The sequence below is a fragment of the Hyaena hyaena genome, unplaced genomic scaffold (genome assembly GCF_003009895.1).
Source record: "Hyaena hyaena isolate Hyena2069 unplaced genomic scaffold, ASM300989v1 scaffold_308, whole genome shotgun sequence".
In the NCBI taxonomy this organism is placed as follows: Eukaryota; Metazoa; Chordata; class Mammalia; order Carnivora; family Hyaenidae; genus Hyaena; species Hyaena hyaena.
The window spans coordinates 1918124-1936998 of NW_024080942.1; the positions used below are offsets into that span (position 1 = coordinate 1918124).

The 18875-nt window shown below is 63.2% G+C and overlaps 1 protein-coding gene across 2 annotated transcripts in view; it reads right to left on the bottom strand.

The window, feature by feature from the left end:
* Positions 1 to 18875, bottom strand: part of AGRN (agrin) — a 33999-nt gene that overhangs the window by 1305 nt on the left and 13819 nt on the right. The window contains exons 3-35 of one of the 2 annotated variants that reach the window (XM_039248395.1): positions 17811 to 17858; positions 13200 to 13415; positions 12897 to 13121; positions 12583 to 12807; positions 12209 to 12415; positions 10914 to 11132; positions 10644 to 10838; positions 10354 to 10554; positions 10122 to 10270; positions 9935 to 10040; positions 9143 to 9259; positions 8896 to 9060; positions 8569 to 8712; positions 8343 to 8467; positions 8162 to 8267; positions 7731 to 8063; positions 7514 to 7651; positions 6937 to 7064; positions 6692 to 6806; positions 6487 to 6606; positions 6000 to 6356; positions 5608 to 5800; positions 5211 to 5426; positions 4671 to 4792; positions 4279 to 4413; positions 3962 to 4058; positions 3707 to 3871; positions 3475 to 3586; positions 2914 to 3030; positions 2539 to 2731; positions 2370 to 2457; positions 920 to 1144; positions 329 to 432 (exon numbers count right to left, since the gene is read on the bottom strand). In XM_039248395.1, coding sequence (XP_039104326.1) covers positions 329 to 432; positions 920 to 1144; positions 2370 to 2457; positions 2539 to 2731; positions 2914 to 3030; positions 3475 to 3586; positions 3707 to 3871; positions 3962 to 4058; positions 4279 to 4413; positions 4671 to 4792; positions 5211 to 5426; positions 5608 to 5800; positions 6000 to 6356; positions 6487 to 6606; positions 6692 to 6806; positions 6937 to 7064; positions 7514 to 7651; positions 7731 to 8063; positions 8162 to 8267; positions 8343 to 8467; positions 8569 to 8712; positions 8896 to 9060; positions 9143 to 9259; positions 9935 to 10040; positions 10122 to 10270; positions 10354 to 10554; positions 10644 to 10838; positions 10914 to 11132; positions 12209 to 12415; positions 12583 to 12807; positions 12897 to 13121; positions 13200 to 13415; positions 17811 to 17858 — 5406 coding nt within the window. Of the gene's footprint in view, positions 1 to 328; positions 433 to 919; positions 1145 to 2369; positions 2458 to 2538; positions 2732 to 2913; positions 3031 to 3474; positions 3587 to 3706; positions 3872 to 3961; positions 4059 to 4278; positions 4414 to 4670; positions 4793 to 5210; positions 5427 to 5607; positions 5801 to 5999; positions 6357 to 6486; positions 6607 to 6691; positions 6807 to 6936; positions 7065 to 7513; positions 7652 to 7730; positions 8082 to 8161; positions 8268 to 8342; positions 8468 to 8568; positions 8713 to 8895; positions 9061 to 9142; positions 9260 to 9934; positions 10041 to 10121; positions 10271 to 10353; positions 10555 to 10643; positions 10839 to 10913; positions 11133 to 12208; positions 12416 to 12582; positions 12808 to 12896; positions 13122 to 13199; positions 13416 to 17810; positions 17859 to 18875 lie in introns of both variants that reach the window. The other variant, XM_039248394.1, reaches the window with a different exon arrangement.

An 18875-nucleotide genomic window follows, 5' to 3' on the forward strand; every position in this document is an offset into this window, starting at 1 on the left:
CTGGTTGTGACTCATGGGTGGGCAATCTGGGACACTAGCCAGCAGACAGGCCCACAGGTACTGAAGAGGCCAGGTGAGCTACCTAAGGCTTGTCAGTGCCCGGGGGGGACCGTGTGGCCAGGAGGCTGGAGCATCTCTCCAGCCTCCTGGCCCATAATTGCACAGGGCCTAAGTCAGGAGGGGACAGGACTATCCCAGGCAGTCGGTCTGCTGTCCTGGATAGGGGACTCAGGGAGCACTCTCGGTCGCCAGCCCCAAGAGATGAGGTCTTCCCTCAGATTCTGACACCCCTGGGTACCCCTCCCCTGGCCTCCCCCAAAATACTCACCCAGCCATAGGGCTCCATCTGTGTCGAGCTGCGTGGCACCCAGCGGGGAAGAGCCAGTCACAGGGGCCTCATTGCCCACCTGGAGGGATCCTTCCCTTTGTTCCCTGGGGGTGTGGTGGGGTGAGGCCATCAGGTGGCTCTGCAGGACACACCCTGCCACCCCTAGACTCTGAACCCCAAATCCCTCTCACCAGAAGCTCTGCCCCAAGGCCCACTGCCATCACCCCAGGGGGCCAGAATGGGGTGGCACTGATCCCAAGGAGGGCACCTCGTGGCTAGGGCAGGGGAGTCTCATGTGGGTTAAACTTTGCTAGAAGGGATGGCCAGGCTCAGACCGTATGTTAGGTCTCCAAACAGCATCTGGGCAGAGCACGGACTCCCTTTTCAGATCAGGGGTTCCTTGGCCATAACTGCTTCTCCCGTGTGTTCTTGTCCCTCCCCCCATCACCGGCAATGACCTCGAGTGAGGCAGTTAGCCCTGCCCCCACCTCAAACCTGTGCCCTAGCGACAAGTGACTGGGCACGCCCTGGCTGGGCAAGTCCAGGCACCACCCGCCGCTATTCCTGGCGTGCCCTGGGCTTCTCGCTGACCTATGTGCCCTGACCCGCAACCAGCGGTTGGTGTTGACCGGCACGGTGGAGCGCAGCACCACAGGCTGGGAGCCCAGGTCATAGGTCAGCTGCAGGCGCCCGTCCACAATGGCCAGTGCGACATAGTCTGCCCGCTCTGTGGCCTTGCCGCTCCACAGCACCAGCCCCTGTGTGGCCTCTGTGCGCAGGCTCAGCTCAAAGTGGTTGCTCCGCACGGCCTTCTCGCTGTGGGGCAGAAGGCTGGTCAGCGCCTCCAGGAGGGGATCCTGGGGGGCGAGGGGGGGTGTGGGGGGGCAAGGGCTGTGACAGCAGCTGTGATGAGACCTGGGGAGACTGGACAGGCAGGTGTGTGGACAACCACAGGGGACAGATGGGCTGAAAGATGGATGGTAGGAGGTGGGGCTGGACAGGCAGACACACAAGCAGAGGAACAAGGTGGACGGACAGCGGGGGTTGGGATGTCACTGCTCACCTGGGAAGGGCCCCGGAATCCGGAGCTTCAGGACTTAGAAGCCAGAAGAGAGGGGAAGCAGGTGAGCAGGGGACAGACAGGCTGTAGTGCAGGTCGGGGGGGGGGGGGAACCGGAAGCCCCTCCTCATGTCCCCTTTCCAGCAATGGAAGGGAGAGCAAGCACCCACAGGAGATACACAGGACCCCAGGGGACTGGCTCTACCCACCACAGAGCCGGAGCAATGACATGTGTGTACGTATGCGGCTGGCGGGCATGAGCCAGGCCAAGTACTGAGAGCAACAGGTGAGGCATGGGGTGGCGTGGAATGAAGACTACGGGCTCACCCGCCCGGGAGAGGCCCTTGGATGTCCAAACACACGTGTGCACGTGTGTATACATACGCGATGTACACGTTCACACACACAGACCCGTGTGCGTCCACATACTCAGACACACATGTGCTCTGATGCACACACACACACGTGCACACACTGCTGGTGCCTTGCGTCAAGGGCAGTGGCTGCCGGGGGTGGATGTGGTGAATGGGCTTCAGCACATGTCCCAGCAATGGGTGACTTCCCACTTCCAAGCTAGGAAGTGAAGCCTTCCACGGCACAAACAGTCCCCCAACCCCACTCTCCTCCACCAGGGGTGGAAAACCCCTCGGTAGGGGTGGGGCGAGGGACGTGCTACCAGCGGATGAGGAGCTGAAAATGGGTGAGAGTGAAGGTGGGGGTGGGGGCCACGGTGCTACTTACGCTGGGATCTCATTGGTCAGCTCGCTTGGAAACAAAGAGACAGAGGTGGTGAGAGAGAAGGCGGGTGGGGGAAGGTGGCAGGTGGCTGAGCCGGTGGCCGCTGGGCCTTCCCCTCTTGGTCACAAAAGCTGTGGGTGGGTGTGGTGGGTCCGGGCGTCTTACCCAGCACGGCATGCACAGACAGGACCAGACATACAACAGAGTGCGGAGGGGGCGCCCCACTCCCAGGCGGCATGTTACCTCTCGGTCACGGCATTGAGGTATTCAACGTAGGTCTGTCCGTCAAAGGCCAGGGCGCCCAGATCTCCCGCCGACTTCTCAATCAGCCCTGAGAGACAGTCGGGGTGAGGGTCACCTCGGGCGGGGCTCCACCCCATCCAGCCTCAGCCAAGTGCCGAGCAGGGCTCACCCTTCTCGCAGTGAAGCCCCGTGAAGCCCCCAGGACACAGGCACTCATAGGAGGCCTCCCGAGGGAGGCAGGAGGCCCCATTGAGGCAGGGGTGGCCCGAGGCCTGGGTACAAGGGTGGTGTGCAAAAGACGAGACGTCCACTGCCCGCACCACGTGCTCCTGGGTCAGCAGCTGGTGGCCTTTCAGGGACACCTGGGGAGACAAGAGGTAGAGGCCCTCTGGCGCCCTCCCTGCCATGGCAGCCTCCGCCCCAGGACACAGGCAATCTCTGAGATGGCCAGGGGTGGGGGCCCGTGCTCACGACGCTACCACCCCTACCACTGCAGAGAGCCCCGGGCTGGGATGGGCCCCACCCCCGCCCCCGCCCCACGCACCAGCTGGATGACGCCGTCGAAGCCGGAGGACACTGCGGCTGCCCGGGCCAGCTTGCTGAAGTCAGGAGCCCCTCCGATGTAGAGTGGTTCCTTCAGGTTGAGGACTGTGTGTGGCACCTGAGGGGAGGTGCTGGGTGAGGGACCTGAGGAGCCTGCTCCCGGGGCAGAGACTCGGACGCAAGCCCTGCTGGCCTGCAGCGATCCATCCCCTCACCCGCAGCCCACCCAGGAGGCAGTTAATCACACAAACGTGGGCGATGTGGGGACTTAGTGGGGGTAGTGGCTACTCTAGAAGGTGAACGAGCAGTATGAGAGCAGAGACCAGTACCTTGCGGGACTTCTGGTGTCCGAAGGGCAGGGTGGGGGTTGCAGAGCAAGGGCCAGAGAGCAGTGGGGGCAGAGAGAAGACGGACAGACAGAGGCACAGGACGGACGGGAGAGAAAACAGTTCAGTGAGAGCCAGCTGTGGGGCGGGGGCTGCCGTGTCTCCCAGGAGGAGGAGGAGGAGGAAGGAGGCAGGGGCGTTGGTGGTGGGAGGCCCATAGCCCCGGGGACACTCACCGGGGACTCCCCCAGCACTCGGGGCCCATCACTGACACGCATGGCGCCCTTGCGGCCATTGCGCTCCAGTGAGACCCTGGTCCAGGTGTCCAGGGCCACTGGCTCCTTGCTCCTGGTGAGGAGGGGGTACCATGAGCGGGCTCTGGGCCCTGTCAGCCTGCCCATTCAGGAGCCTGAGTGACACTGCCTCGTGTCCCCAGCCTCCCCCCCATGCCCACCCAGGAGGGTGCACCTGATGACCGCTGCCCCCTTGCCCAGGTCATAGCGGAACTCCAGGAATCGATCATGCAATGCCAGTGACACAAAGTCCCCCTTGCCGTCTGTCTTCTGCCCATTGTAGAGGAGCAAGCCGCCAGGGCCACGGGCCAAGAACACCACCTCCAGCTCCATCTTCTCCCTGGGGTCACACGGGGTCAGGTGGGGGGTGTCTCAATGGCTGGACGGGGGGGGGATGCTTCCCCTCAGCCACCCCTCCACTCCTACTGACCCTAGATCTCGCGCAAAGGTATGGAGGCCTTGCAGCTCCAGGTAGGAGAAGACGCTGAAGTCGGCCAGGAAGGGCCGGGGATAATCCTGCTTGGAGACTGTGGAAGACGAGAGAGCAGTCACACAGAGGGCTAGGCCCTGAGCCCTGGGGTTCCCTGTGACCCCACCAATCTATGTGCCCCAGGCCTAACTGAAGCCCTAGCACTAATCGGAGTTAGCGCTTTAATCCTAACCCCAAACAGAACCCACACCCTAATGCCTAACCTGAAACCCCCGCTCCCCACTCTCCTCCCAGGCCTGACAGCCCAGTGCTCCCACCTGTCTGACAGAGAGTGCCTCCTCGTCCCTGGGGGCATTCGCACTTGGCCTCGCCCTCAGGCAGCACACGGCAGGGGGCTGCCCCGTGGCAAGGGTTGGGCTCACAGGGGTTCTCCCCATCACCACAGGTGGGACCTGGAAGGAGACAGGAAAGGGTCCCAGGAGGCTTGAGCCCTTGCCCACAGCCACACAGGTGTGCCCCCTGTCCCAGCACCTGGCTCACCCAGGCTCTGCCCTCACCGAAGTAGCCCGGTGGGCACTGACAGCAGAACATGCCAGCCCCCAGCACCTGGCATGGGGCCCTGCCGAGGCAGGGGGTGGGCAGGCAGGGGGTCCTGCATTCACCCACAGCCCGAGGCAGGGGGCCAGCAGGCAGGGCGTCTCGCACTCACCCACACCAGAGCTTCGGGTTACTATCCCCTGCCAGCTGCTGAGCTCCAGCCGCTGGTTGTTGATGTCCAGAAGGCGGATGCAGCCCCTGAGGCCAACACTGACGGAGGTCCTTTCAAGCACCCTGCCACCAGGATGAGGGTCAGGGATCAGCGGCCAGAGACCTGAGGCAGCCTGTCTACAGCCAGCTGGGGCACTGCCCCCTGCTCACCCAGTCAGCCAGGATCAGCGCTGTTCCCCATCCCACCCCCATCCCCTCTGATGCTTACAAGATGGCCAGTCCCACAAAGAGGACAGAACCAAGAAGTTGGTTGAGGGTCAAGGCTCAGGGCTGAAGGTCAGGGCCAGCCTAGCCCCTCCTTGGTGGTAACACAGCAGCCTAGTCCTCGGGGATGCCACCCCAGGGATGACAGAATAAGGGTCAGGATCAAATCAGGGTCACTGCCATTGTCCACGCTCACCCTTCCACCCACAAGAGTCAAGGGTCAGGACCCAGGTCAGGGCTCCAGGGTCAGGGGTATCCCACTCTCCTTGATACTCACACAGAAGCCTGGTCCGCTGGGACACCGCCCACAAAGAGGTCTGTGTCCAGGTTGAGACCGTCTGTACCACTGGGGCTGTGGCCCACAACAGGGGTCTCACCATCCACTGAGAGGGTGCCCCGGCGCCAATGCCGAGACAGCTCCAAGCGATGCCAGCGGCCAGGCTCGACAGGCACTGAGCTGGTCAGTACCGCGGGCCCCGAGCCTGTGTCAAACCTGGGGGATGGGAGCAGGCGGTCAGAACAGCGAAAGGGAGCCAGGTCCACTGCTCAACCTCAGCCTCTCACCCTAACCCTGAGGCACCTCACTTCCATTCCTAACCACCCCCACCCCAGCATGCCCTGGCCATGATCCTCACCCGCCCCCCACCCTGGCCTAGGCGGCCCCCCCTGCTCACCTGAGCTGCACGCGGCCCCTGAGCAATGTCAGCGACAAGAAGTCCTTGCCCCGGGCGTTACCATTGTAGAGCAGCAGCCCCTCCGGCTCCTGCGTCCGGAACTCGAGTGCCAGGCGCAGCATGTGGTAGGCACGGAGGGTGGGGAAGGCCAGGAAGGAGTGGCCCCCGAAGGCTGGCACGGAGGGCGGCCGTGCTGCAGGGAGGCCGGGAGGGACCAGCTGCAGGGTGCAGAGGACCCTGGCCCCGCCCCGCATGGTCCTCCAACCGGAGACCCCCAGCTCTGTCCCCAGCTCAGGGCTGCCTAGCCCCCAACTCCTGATGGTGGCTTGGTCCAGCCCCAGCCCTTGCCTCCACTCGCCTGCTTGCCTCTCTCCAGCATGAATGACCCTTACCCTTCTCACAGGTGGCTCCCCTCCTGCCCACTGGGCAGCTACAGGTGAAGCCTCCACCTGAGTCCTGGTCCTGGCAGGTCCCTCCGTGGAGGCAGGGCTGGGAGTCGCAGGGCCTTGGTGGCCGCTGGGTGCCTGGGGGCAAAGGCCAGCGTCCAGGCACATGACGGGGGGCAGTGGTGGGGAGCAGGCGTGTCGTGGGCGGGGCTGTGGTCCTGCCAACAGGCCGGCTTGTGTGACTGGGGTAGAGGGCCTGCTGGGTCACGGCAGAAGGCAGGTGGGCCACAGCGGTGGCCCTGGTCGTGGCTGCGGCAGGTGTGGCTCCTGTGGTGGCTCCCGTGAAGAATGCAGGAAACCAGTCTGAGGGTTAGGGAGACGGTCAGGACACCCAGAAAGCAGAGCACAAGGAGGGCCAGCCGGGGCCAGGGCCCTAGGGGTAGCAGGGCACAGGGCAGGCGAGCCTCTGCGCTTGGCCAGACCGGGCACTCACCAAAATCCATGAAGCGCACATGCTCCTGCAGGGGCCGCCTGACCCCCAGGGACCGGCGCCGGGATGCCTGTATCTGCCGCAGCAGGGCCTGGCCCACATCAGGCGCCCTAAAGGTCGTGGCTGAAAAGGAGGAGACACTGAGCACAGTGGAGCCCCACACAGCACCCCTGTCGCCTCCTGGGAGGGCCCGGGGTGGGGGACTCACCAGGGTCGAAGTGCACGTCTACGATGGCTCGGACAGAGCTGCCGGGACCCAGGTCCCGCAGGCGGACGCTTCGGAAATCCCTCTTAACATCTGAGTTCCGGAAGAGGTCGTCCAGCTGTGGGTGGGGAGCAGTGAAGGCTCTGGGGAGCTGCCCAGGCCAGGCTGTCAGGCCCTCCCGCCACAGTGCTTCTCTGGGTCTGTCCTGGGAGGAACGTGCAGCCCTGCCCTGTGGGCCCCACACGTACTGCGCTCTCAATGCTCCTAGCGGTCTCCCCAAAAAGCTCTGACTTGGGGTCAGCCATCTCCGGTGTGTAGAACAGCTCTTGCCCCTCGACCCCCTCAAGCTCCAGCACACCCTGGAACGCCTTGGTGGCTGTGGAGTAGGGGGGAGTGAGGCCCTGCCTGGCACCTGCCTGGCCTCTAAGCCAGCCATGGGCACAGGCGCCAGCAGCAAGCCACACGGGGTGCAGGGCAGGTGGTGGTTAGTCAGATGGTCATGAGGTTAGTGGGGACCCGGGGCAGGGCTGGCATCAGTTACCAGGTAGACTTCTTGGAGCAGTGCCCCAGGCCGGCTTGCAACAGGAAAGACAAGTTAGCCACAGGGTCCTGGGCACCCACGTGTGTGTGAGGGCCGAGACCACACGTGTGCATGCCTATGCTGAGTCCCCAAGACCACACACGTGTGTGTGCCCAGATCAGAAGTCTGTAAACCCTGAGTGCCCACCTGCTGGACAGGCCTCCTGTCTGGGAGGGGAGACTGCATTCCTGGCCGTGTCCAGGCCACCGTTCACGCTCCACCCCAGCCCCCAGCTACCCACTCACCAGGACAGTTGGAACCTTCTGCGTCCAGCGAGGGCGTCCTGCCATCCGAGCAGCAGCCCAAAGGTGAGTTGTAGCAAGAAGCCCTCTCCAGGGGTGGCCCAGGGGTCACAGCACTGCCACCTTCCGGGGGCTCGAGTCCTGGGGAGGTACAGTCTAAGCCTAGCTCCAGGGGTAGCCTCTTGGACCCTGGCCCCCACATCCCTGGGCCCATGCTCACCCCCTGAGCCCATCCCACTAGCTTCCAGGTCACCGCTAAGTTCCTCATCGCCGCTCCCATCAGCACTGCCAGATTCGCCAAAGGCAGATGTGGCGAGACTGGCTGCTGTGGCGGGGGCCGTGGGGGGCATGGTCAGCACGGGCCTTGAGGTCGTCCTAGGGATGCGAGCAGTGGTCCAAGGCCCTGGTGAAGGTCGAGGAGTGGGCCGGCTGTGAGGGGTGCTGCTGGGGGCCAGGGGGAGGGCGCTGGGTGGGGGTGGCAGCGCCCTGCTCACGTTGAGCCCTGAGGTGGGCACGGGGGCAGATGTTGGGCGGGCTCCAGGAGCAACAGCCTCTGCAAAAAGACGAGAGTCTGAGTGGAGGACCAGGTCAGGTGGTCAGTCCAGGGTCAGGCCTTCTTGGTCAGTTCTGGGGCGGTGGGTTGGGCCTCACCCTGGCATGGGCCGAGGCTCTGGATAGAGATGTCCAAGCCCTGGCGGCAGGCGATGGTCCTCAGCTGGCACTCATTGCCGTAGGTGACTCCATCCGACCCACAGACCTGGGGCATAGGGCAAGGATGCTGGGGGAAGGCCCCTCACCTCTCCTACCACCTTCCACATGCCCCACCCCTCACCTTGGTGGCGCTGGCCCCTGGGCAGGTGGGTGTGGGGCACACGCAGTGGGCAGAGCCAGCTTCCTCCACACAGGACGCCCCAAACTCACAGCGCATCTCAGCACAGGTCTCAGGCGGCAAGGAGTCTGGGGCAGACACGGGAGGCCCTGCTGGCTCAGGAGGCCTGGCCCCTACGCCGGCCCCACCCCAGCACAGGGAGCCAAGGTCTGCCAGGCACAGCCCTCACCTGTTTCACAGCCAGAAGGGCCCAGGCTGTGGCCATCTGGACACTGCCCGCACTTGGGTCCGGCCACCCCAGGCTTACATGAGCACAGACCCGTCATCTGCTCACAGTCGTCCCGCACAGCACCCCGGGGGTCACAGCTGCAGGCTGGGAGGCAGGGGGAAGAACCTGAGGTCTGCGCCTGGTTTCCCCACTGGCTCCAGAGCCCAGCCCAGCTCCCGCCTGGTGCGGCTCAGGCCAGGGTCTGAGCAGGTGAGACGAGGAGCACAGCAACAAGGTAGACGGGTGGGAGTGCCCACCTGGGGACTGACCGTCGCCCCTGCAACTCACGAGTGCAGCCGCTCCGGCCATCGGTGACAATGCCACGGAAGTTCCAGAAGCCAGGCTCACAGCGGTCACACTTGAGGCCCCCGACTCCTGGGCGGCATGAGCACTGGCCTGTGGCTGGGTCACAGGTGCCACCGTAGGAGCCGTGTGGGTTGCAATGGCAAGAGCCTGCAAGGCCAGGGCAGGATAAGGTCACCGCAGCTACAGAGCCCCACCCAGCTGTGGGTCAGGGCCGGGCTTGGATACTCACTGGGGCAGCCAGCCAGGCCCACACCCCGGGCAGCAGTGACGTTGTCCTGGCAGCAGCCGTAGGGGGTCTGGGTGCAGTGCGGGGGAGCTGCAGGTGGCAGCGGGGCCAGGGTGGGGCCTGCAGGGAGGGGCAGAGGGTTCAGGCATCATGCACTGCCTGATGCCCACCTTGGGCCTGGTCACTCCGCCTCAACCTCCCCCGGCTGTCGCCACTCAGCCCTCCTGATGCCAACTCCCACCAGGACCTGGGTACCTGAAGCTCGGATCACAGGTGAGGACACCACACCACTTATAAAAACACATCTGGACACGTGGGACCAAGAACGTACGTAACACCCAAAGGTCACATACTTAGACATACAATCAGAACCAGACATGCGTAGAATAGTATGCTTTTACAAACTGGCAGACACGCATACAAAAACACACACGTATGCACATTCGCTCATGTTCCTCCAAACCCACACACAGTCAAACACACCCACAGACATGCACGGGCACGTGTGCATAAATCCACACGCACATACCCACGGGCACTCGTGCACGTGTAAAAGTATGGTACACATGACGTGTTCACTGGATCGCCATCAGCCTCCCAAAAAGGAGTGTCCAGAGCTTGGGACTTCCTAATGTGCGGCCTCCCCGCACCACGGCCCAGCCTGGTGCATAGTAGGTGCTCAGGGCACCCACTGCACATTTAAAGCACTTACACTTGTACACATCCCACACAGCATACACGCGTCACTCGTGAAGGCTGCTGCACACACCCGACAGAACCCGCGTGCCCACTCACCACGGCAGGCTCCCTGGGCTGTGACGTACAGCTCCTGCTGCAGCTCACACCTGGCCTTCTTCAGCTCACACTCAGTGCCGTAGGTGACCCCGTTCGAGCCACAGACCTGGAAGGCTGGTGTCAGCGTGGGCGGCCATAGCCACTTCCCCGCTGCCTGCCCAGAGCCGGGGAGGTGGGCGGGCCTCACCGGGCTCCTCAGGACGCTCTGGCAGCTGAAGTCACAGACGCAGGGCCCATCTTCCGAGTCCTCGTCCCAGACGCCACCATGCTGCCGGCACAGCTCCTGCTCACACTCACCATCCTCTCCGGAGCCAGAGCCCCCAGAGCCGCACTCCACTGTGGGGAGGGCACGGGGTCACCCAGGGGGTCCTGTCCAAGGCGGGTACACAGCAGCCCATAGCGGTCATCCCCGAGCCTACCCTGCTCACAGGGCCCCGCCCGGGCCTCCTCGATCTGTGTCTGCTGCTGGCAGGCAGCCTCTCGGAGCTCACAGGCGCTGCGGTAGGTGACACCGTCACTGCCACACACGGGGCCGGGCGGGGGGTGCTCACACCGGGGACACACACACTGTCTGGCCAGACACACTGCCCCAAAAACACACACTGTGTCTCCGCAGGTCTCTGTAGAGGGCGAAGCCAGGCAGAGGTCAGTGGACTGCAGCTGAGGGCGACATGGGACCCAGCCTGCCTGCCCCCACAGCCTCACTCACGGCAGTGTCCAGCTGAGACCACATGTAGGCTGATCTGATGTGTGCAGGCGTGGACGTGCAGCTCACACTCGCTGGCATATGTGTGCCCGTCAGAGCCGCACACAGGCTGGGCCAAGGCCACACACTCAGAGGGACACACGCAGCGCCCAGTCTCAGCCTCACACAGAGCTCCAAATCGACACTGCCCACAGCGGTCTGGAGAAGAAGCTTCATCACCATGGCAACCAGGACCCACAACCCACTAGCAAGACCCACTTGCCCACCACTGACCACAGGGTCCTCTGCGAGCCACCCGGATCTCCCGTCCAAGGGTGCAGGCTGTGGCTTCCAGCTCACACGTGCTGCCATATGTGACACCATCACTGCCACACACAGGGTCATAGATTCCCGAACACGACTGCTGGCACACACACTCAGCTTCCCCGTTCTTCACAGCACACGTTGCCCCAAATGGGCACTGCACCCCAAGGCACGGGGACAGGGGCTGGTCTGGGGAGAACACGGGCACTCGGTGAGCTCCACGTGCCCCCCCCCAGACTTAGGCACAAAGCCCCCAGCTCCACGCAGCAGACCCTCTCCCAGCGTGTGGACAGCAGAGGGAAGGTGGGCCAGGAGAAGGGCCGAAATGCTCAGGACGCAGCAGAGAAAGGGACAGACACACGGCAGACGCGGACAGGGACACAGACCCAAACAGCCTCAGCTCCCCGCATGAGTGCGGGGAGGGGCCGTCCCCAAGACACAGGAAATTCCTGACTGCCCACCATGGGCTGAGGGAAGGCCAGGCTTTACGCAGCCCTCCAGGCCACTGACCCCTGACCACCAGCAGCCCTGGGACACCCACACAGGTAGGGGGCTCTCTCCCCATGGGGGGAGGAGTCTGCAGCCCACAGTCACACCCGGGGCCACAAGGGGAGGAGGTGTCTGTCCACTTGCTCTGAGGACCACGAGGCCAGGCAGCAGCGAGCCACCCCCCCCCCGCTGTGCCGGGGGCAGACCTCGGGCTGCGGGCTCCTGGCGGCAGGCGCGGTACCTCATCCTGCCAGCAGGTCAGGCTGGAAGACACAAGATGCGGAGCCGAGAGGGAAGGAAGGACAGAAGAGAGAAGACAGACGCAGAGAGAGAGAGCGGAAGGACGGACAGACCGACTGACGGACACGGAGTGGGGGTTGGTGGAGCCACAGCAGCCCCCGCCCACACAGTATATGCCATCCCCACCCTCCACCCTCCACCGCCGCCCCCACCCCGCCTGAGCCCGACTGAGACTTTGCCTCCACAGGGCCCAGGAGACTGGAGGGCAACATGGCCCCAGGCACATGCCGGGAGCCTGCATAAGACCCTGGCTCTGCCCACTCCCCGCTGGGCACCCCAGGCGCCCTTGGAACAGAATGCACTGCCCCAGAGCCTGTTGATAGACAGCTGCCCTGCCAGGCCTCCCCCATGACCGGCCCCCACCCAGGACCCCAAGAGAAGCATGACTCAGGATGGAGATGGTGAGTGATGGCAGCGGACAGGGACCCATGCAGGACCAGCCCGCTCACAGCATGGGCCCCACCCTCTGTGCTCACCACACGGGCCCTGGTGCTTGGCGGGGATGGTGCGCTGTTGCTGACACTCAGCCTGCTGCCGCCAGCAGTCACTGTCATATGTGTGCCCATCGTGGGCGCACACAGGTCTGTAGGCCCCGTCGCAGACGACACGGTCACAGGAACAGCGGGGGCGGCCCCGGCGGGACAGGCACACGGCATTGAACCTGCACACATCTGGGCACTGGTCTGGGCGGGCAAAGCAAGGAGGTCAGAAAGGCCAGAGTGCCACCTTGGGAGGGGCAGGGGGTCCATGGGCACACAAGCTGGTGAGTGGGCACCAGTGAAAGTGCAGGAGAGTGTGGGGACGCTCACACCGAGTGGCAAAGCTGGGCCCGCCCCCTGAAGCCACCCACCTTGAGGCTGGCACTGGCCAGAGCGCACTTTCTGGAGGAGGAGGCCACGGGCAGCTCCCGTGCGGCCCATTATACAGTCATTGTCATAGGTGACGCCGTCGTCCCCGCACACGGGTGCTTGACGAGGGGGGCAGCTCTCTGGCCGCAGCAGCATCTCAGGGTGCCGTGTGCGTGGGTTCACACGGCAGACAAGACTTAGGTCATTTCGGGCGCCCTGGCAAGGGTCTGGAGGGCAGGAGGGCAGACGTCAGGGTGCTGTGCTGTGTGCACACACACACACACAGTTGTGCTACGCGCACAGGGGCAGGGCTCACCACAAGGGCCGTCGAACTTCTTGAAGATGTTCTCTTGGCGCGCGCACGCGTGGCGCAGGAGCTGGCACTCGCTGGGGTAGTCAGCGCCATCGCTGCCACACACAGGGCCGTCAGGGGGCCCCCGGCAGGCAGCCGGGCACAGGCACGTGGCCGTCTGCCCATCTGCTGAGCGCACACAGCTGCTGCCGAAGCTGCAGGTCACGTTGGAGCAGGGGTCCCGGGAGCCTGCGGGTGGGCCAGGGGTGGGGGATCACAAAGCCATCCACTCTGCCCTCCAGGCACCCACCCAGAGCCCGCACTCACCGCAGGGCCCGCGGCTGAGCAGGCGGATGCGCCGCTGCTGGCTGCACTGCGCCCTCTGCAGCTCACACTCGTTGCTGTAGGTGGAGGCGTCGGAGCCGCACACAGGGGCCACCACAGCCGGGCAGGCACTCTTCTTGCACACGCAGGAGGCTCTGCCTGAACCTTCTGCATTGGGCTCACACACGGCGCCAAAGCCACACAACATTCCTCGGCATGCTGGGTGTGGGGCAGAAGGGAAGGTCAGGGCCCAGACTCTGCTTGCCACCCCAGCCCCGGTCACCTGTGCACACTTCCAATGTCCACACATCTGCAGAGACCTCACAATGCACATGATGCATTCATTCATTCACTGACCCCCACGGACACATGCACCCGTGCCCATGCATGTCCACACATGTTCACACTGGCATGCACAGAAATGTGTGCGTGTCCATCGTGGCCATGCACACAGGCACTTGTGCATGCTGACAGGGCTTGTTCCCTCCCTCTCTCAAAGCCCACCCACCACAGGTCTCCCTCCCATCAGCCCCAGGGCCTTTTCTCATGGTAGAACCTTCTCTTTCCTCTCCCCCCACACCCCACAGCTGTGGAGGAAGCCATCTCCCAGATCTCACACCAGCACCAGGGAATCAAGTCACCTGTTCCTGACCCACCTCAGTGGGGGACCCTGCGCAGAGCCAGAAACATCCAACCAACCCCCAGGGCAACTCTCTCACAGGGAAATGGCTCCAGTTTTGCTTAGGAGCCCACCCTCTCTCCATATCATAATCAAAGCCCCTCATCTGACCCGTGACTTACCCCTCCGAGCCCTGGCCCTGGCCTCTTCCTGGGAGCAGCTGCTCCAGGGGCCAAAACTAGCCCAACCCTGTCACCTCTGGCCTGAGGTCACGCGGTTTTAAGGCAGGTGGGTGGGAGGTATCTGGGGTTCAGCCACATGCTCCACACTCTGGCTCTGGGCCCCTCCTTGGCCAGGAACCTGGGGCCCTGACCCCAGGCTTTCCCCGCATGTTTCCCTTTCGTCCCACATCTTTTCCCCGTAAGCTCTACCCCTCGGGGTTTTCTCTTCCCAACCCCCTCACCTCCCACACCTCTCTCAGGACCCCCAGCTGTGGCTTCCTCGCTATGGCTTTCTCCAAGGTTCCTGGCCCTCCCTCCCTCCCAAGCCCCCAGCTGAAAGCTGACGGGGGATCTCTCTCTGAGGCCTCTCGGGCGCTCACACACCTCCCTCTCCCCCATCTGCCCTCTGGAGCCCCCACCTCAGTGCATGCCCTCCCCCTGCTCGGGCCCCCCCAGTCCTGCTGGCCCGCCTCACCCTGTGCACAGAGCCCTGCGGAGGCTGAGCACAGGGCTCTGCAGGCCTGCTCTCTGCAGCAGCCCGAGCAAGCGGCCGAGGGGCCACAGGCTTGGATGAGGCGGATGAAAAAGGCTCTTGGACATTTAAACCCAGAGCCGTCGCACATCGCTCCTCCTGAAAAGAGCCAGGCAGGCTGACTGCTGAGGACCCCACCGGACCCCCACCGGGACTGCACACCCACACGTGTGCAGGCCCATTATTGGCTGCAGCTGTTTAGACCTAATAAATGTTTAACTGGTTCTAATTATCATTAATAAGTTATGGTGCAGAGGGTGGGGTGGCTCCCCCCATCACCTTCCAGCAGGCTCAGGAAGTGGGGCAGGAGGGGGAAGCACCTCCATTCTGGGGAGGGCAGGGGCCCACAGGGAGCTGCAGCCAGCTGTTGCCACAGCAACAGCCCACCCGAGGCTCCTCCGAGTCTGACTGGGCATCCCTACCCCCACCCCACAGGGGCTGAGCGAACAGAGGCCTGAGGCAAGGGTGGGGCCGGCAGGGACACCCCAGCCCGAAGTCCCTGCAGCCACCGGTTCTCCCCTCCCACCGACACTCCTGTCTTCCTCCTCCCCACCTCGCCTGCGCCCCTGCTCCCCCAGGGCCCAGAGCCAGGCCGCCTCCAGCTCTGCACTCACCCCGCCTGGTGACCGTGGGCAAGTTATCACCTTGCCATGCTTCAGTGTCTCCTTCTGTGAGTGGGGACAAGGGGACGTGCCTCCCAGGGTTACCGTGGGGCCGATATCTGCAGACGTGCAGAGGGCGCCCAGCAGGCAGCTCTATGTGCAGCATCAGCGGCCACGGTAATGACGGTAACAAGAACTGTCATTATTACATGGGCCTCCCCCGTGTCCCATCTCAAACCAAACTCAAACCCTGTCTGCCCGTAAGCCCTCTACACACAGTCTCCCTCCATCTCTCCCTACTCCCCCCTTAGCGCCTTCCTCCATCCTCCTTGCCCAAGGCCCCTGGGACCCCCCCAGGCCAAACCCACAGGCACTTGCTGGTACCCAGCTGACTGTTCTGTGTGGCTTCAACTGGACCTACTGACCAAGGTCTCTTCCAGGGTACTGGGCCCCATGGCCAGAGACTTGGTCATCACCTCATTCCACCTCTGGTTCCTGGGCTGGCTGCTGTGGATCTGTGCCCCTGGTTTGAGACTTCTCTCCCTCTGATCATCCTCAGTGCGGCCAGACCCCTCCCAAGGCTCCCTCCCTTTGGACAAAGACATCTACCCCTGTTCCTTGCGCGCCAAGACCTGCACCCTCCCTCCACGGCCCAGGGCTCTGCTGTGTCCCCCCGAGACAGCAACTAGCGGGGGATGGCGATGTCGACAATGGCAGCTAACTCGTGACAAGCAAGGCTAGGGCATGGGTTCAGGTGCAGGAAGGGTGATGGACTGGAAGGTGAGGGGCCAGGGTGCCTCTGAGGCCCATCAAGCTGAGGCCCCCGCACTGACTCCCAAGTCAGAGAGGGAGGTCCAGTCCCAGCCCTTCCCCCTCCCACCACTTTGGGGAGCCCACACCACTGCCAGAGTGGTGGTCCACCAGGGGCAGTCTCCTGGCTGCAAAGTGGGGGTAGATCTCAATGGCTCCCAGGGCAGCTGCAGCATTTGGTGAGGTGATGCGGGCAAAGCAGAAGCCTGAGTACACGGCACTCATCTCCTGTCCAGGCTGAAATGGTTTCCCTCCCCAGACGCACGCTCAGGCTGTCAGGCTCAGTGAGGGCTGCTCTGGTGTGTCGCCCTGATGCCAGCTTTACAGCTGCCCGTTTACACGTCTGCTGCCCCTGCCCCCCAGGACTAGGGAATCAGAGAGGCTCGAGACAAGTGTCTTGAGTGGACATAAAACATGCACAAGTACACATACGTGCACACACGTGCTGGCTCAGCTCATCACAACAGCCATGCCCTGTGCGTGACAGGCACCACTCAAGTCCTGTCTGTATCAGCCTTTAATCACCCCATAAACTTGCCCTCATAAATGCAGACAGAGCACCTCCATACCCATGAGCCACACGCCCTGCCACATCCGCCCCAGGCTGGACTCCTCCAGGAGCCTTTCCCTGGCCACTCAGCTTCCCTGCACAGCCTTGCTCCCTGCGTGCCCAAGGGCTCCCTCATGCGTGCCATGCTGGAGGCGGCAGTGGCTTTTTATAACCACCGGTTGGAGTGGGTATATTTAACTCCTCTCCTGGTCTCGGTGGGGGATGGACTGGATGCCCCAAGCCCTGCCCATGGCCACAAATACGCAGTGTGTCTGCCTAGGGGGGGATGATGATGGCCATGGCACGTAGCTGTCCCCAAGTGTGCAGCAGGATCAGAGAGTGGGTGTGGGGGCCCACATCTGCAGCTGCAGGGGAGACCAGTATGTGTGTAAAGCAGAGATGCCCCATGCTTTTAAGGCTTCAGGGAAAGAGGCTGAGGACACTGGGAAAGGGGAAGGCGCCATCTGACCCAAGCCCGGTCTTTAAATCCAGACAGTTCCAGAGGTCTTTCCCACAGCCTGTGGGAGACTCAGTCGAGTCCCAAGCCCCCAGCCCACCACAGACATGTCTCCTCCCACAGCCCATCCCATATACGGATACCCTTGTACGTGTGACTTCTTATGAACTTGGCCTGGTGCCTGCCCAGCAGGGGGCCCAGGTACTGACAGCAAACCTGGTAGCTCTCCATGTCCCCACCCAAGGAGAGAACCCCAAGACGCCCTTTCACCTGGTGCTAGCAGCTTCCTCCCCTCCCCCTCTCGCATTAGCTTAATTACAGCGGCCCACAGACTAGCAGGTCTCTCAGGAGGGCCAGGTCCCATCCCTTAAAGTGAGTCAAGAAGGCCAAGCCAGGCTGTTCAGTCTCAGGGACAGGCCCTCCAGTCCCTCCTCAGTCTCTGGTCCTGCACGCCCACTCCCTGCCCTGAACATGTGGTCTGACTTATCTTATAGCTTGCAGGCCCCAGGACTTATTCCCAATTTTTTCAGCCAAGAAGTCCAAGGCCCACAGAAGTTAGAGACATGCTTGTGTGCAATGGCCCTTGGCCAGGACTGGGCCAGGCCCAAGGACCCCAGACCTGACACGCCCTCCACCTGTCCACCACCGTCAACATCCCAGGAAGGACCCAGGCTCCCTCATCCAGCCTCATCTCTGTTCCAGATACACCATGTCTGGTGTGGACACCCTAAGAACGACTCCTGACCCCCGAGAGTGCCACTGTCCCTCTAGACACAGTGTCTCAAGTGCAGCCTGTCACCATCTGAGGCCCCCACTCACTCACCGTCCGGAGGCACTGGAGGTGCTGGTGTGAAGTGGGTCCCAGGTTTGTCTGGAAAAAAACCAGATGTCTGAGTTAGGTCTCACTGAGCAGGCTTTTCCATAGCCTGTCCCTTTGCCCCGTCTGGAGGGGCCACCCCTGCACACACACCACACCTGCCCTCTATACCTGTGCCCACCCCCATCCCTTCCCTGGCCCCATCCTGAGCCCTGAGGACTGGCCAAAGCCTGTGGGTAGACAACAGCAGAGGCCCTTGCTTCTTCCTGCCTCTCCAGCTGGAGGCCCAGACACCTGCCAGTGGGCCCCTATTCCCCAGAACCAAAGCCCCCACTTCCAGCGTATTTAGCTGCTCCCTTCCTCCCCAAGTCCCAGAGAAAGTTGTCTCTGCAGCTCAGGGTGAGGATCAGCTCCCCATTAACCCAAGGTCAAGCTTTGAGTGGCCCGGGGATCCAGAGAATGCCCCATCCTGTCCCCGGAAGACGCAGGTGGCCCATAGGAGTGGCCTCTCAGCTGGTAGCCTCTATGTGACCCTGCCTCTCCCCCAGTCTTTGGTAGCGAGACGGGGAACTCAGCCCGAAGAAGGAGGGTCACACGAGCCTGCCCGGAGGGGGCAGGGGTGGCCATGCCCACAGCCACGTACAGTTGTTGAGGAAAAGCAGCACCGCGAAGCCCAGCGTAGACGTGGCCAGCAGGATCAGGCAGACGTTGCAGGGGATCATAAAATATCGCACCAGCAGGGAGACCCCGCGCTGCTGCCGCGGGTCCCTCTCCAGAGGTAGTGGAGGCATGGCCCTGGGCTCCTCAGCTCCCACTCTCAGGGTGTGGGGGTTGCTCAAGGGGCGCCCTTGGGCCTCTTCGGGGCAACTCCCCCCATTCTGGGACCCCCGGGGCAGCTGACAGCAGCTCTGTTGTCAAAGTTCAGCTCCGGTCACAGCCCAGAGAGAGCCAGGACCCCTCCGCAGCCCTCGAGGCTCATAATGGGAGGTGTGCAAAATTCTCCTGGAGTAGAATCCCAAATGTGGGCTCAGGGGGAGGCGGAGGAGAAACTGAGGGCCAGCCAGCGGCCAC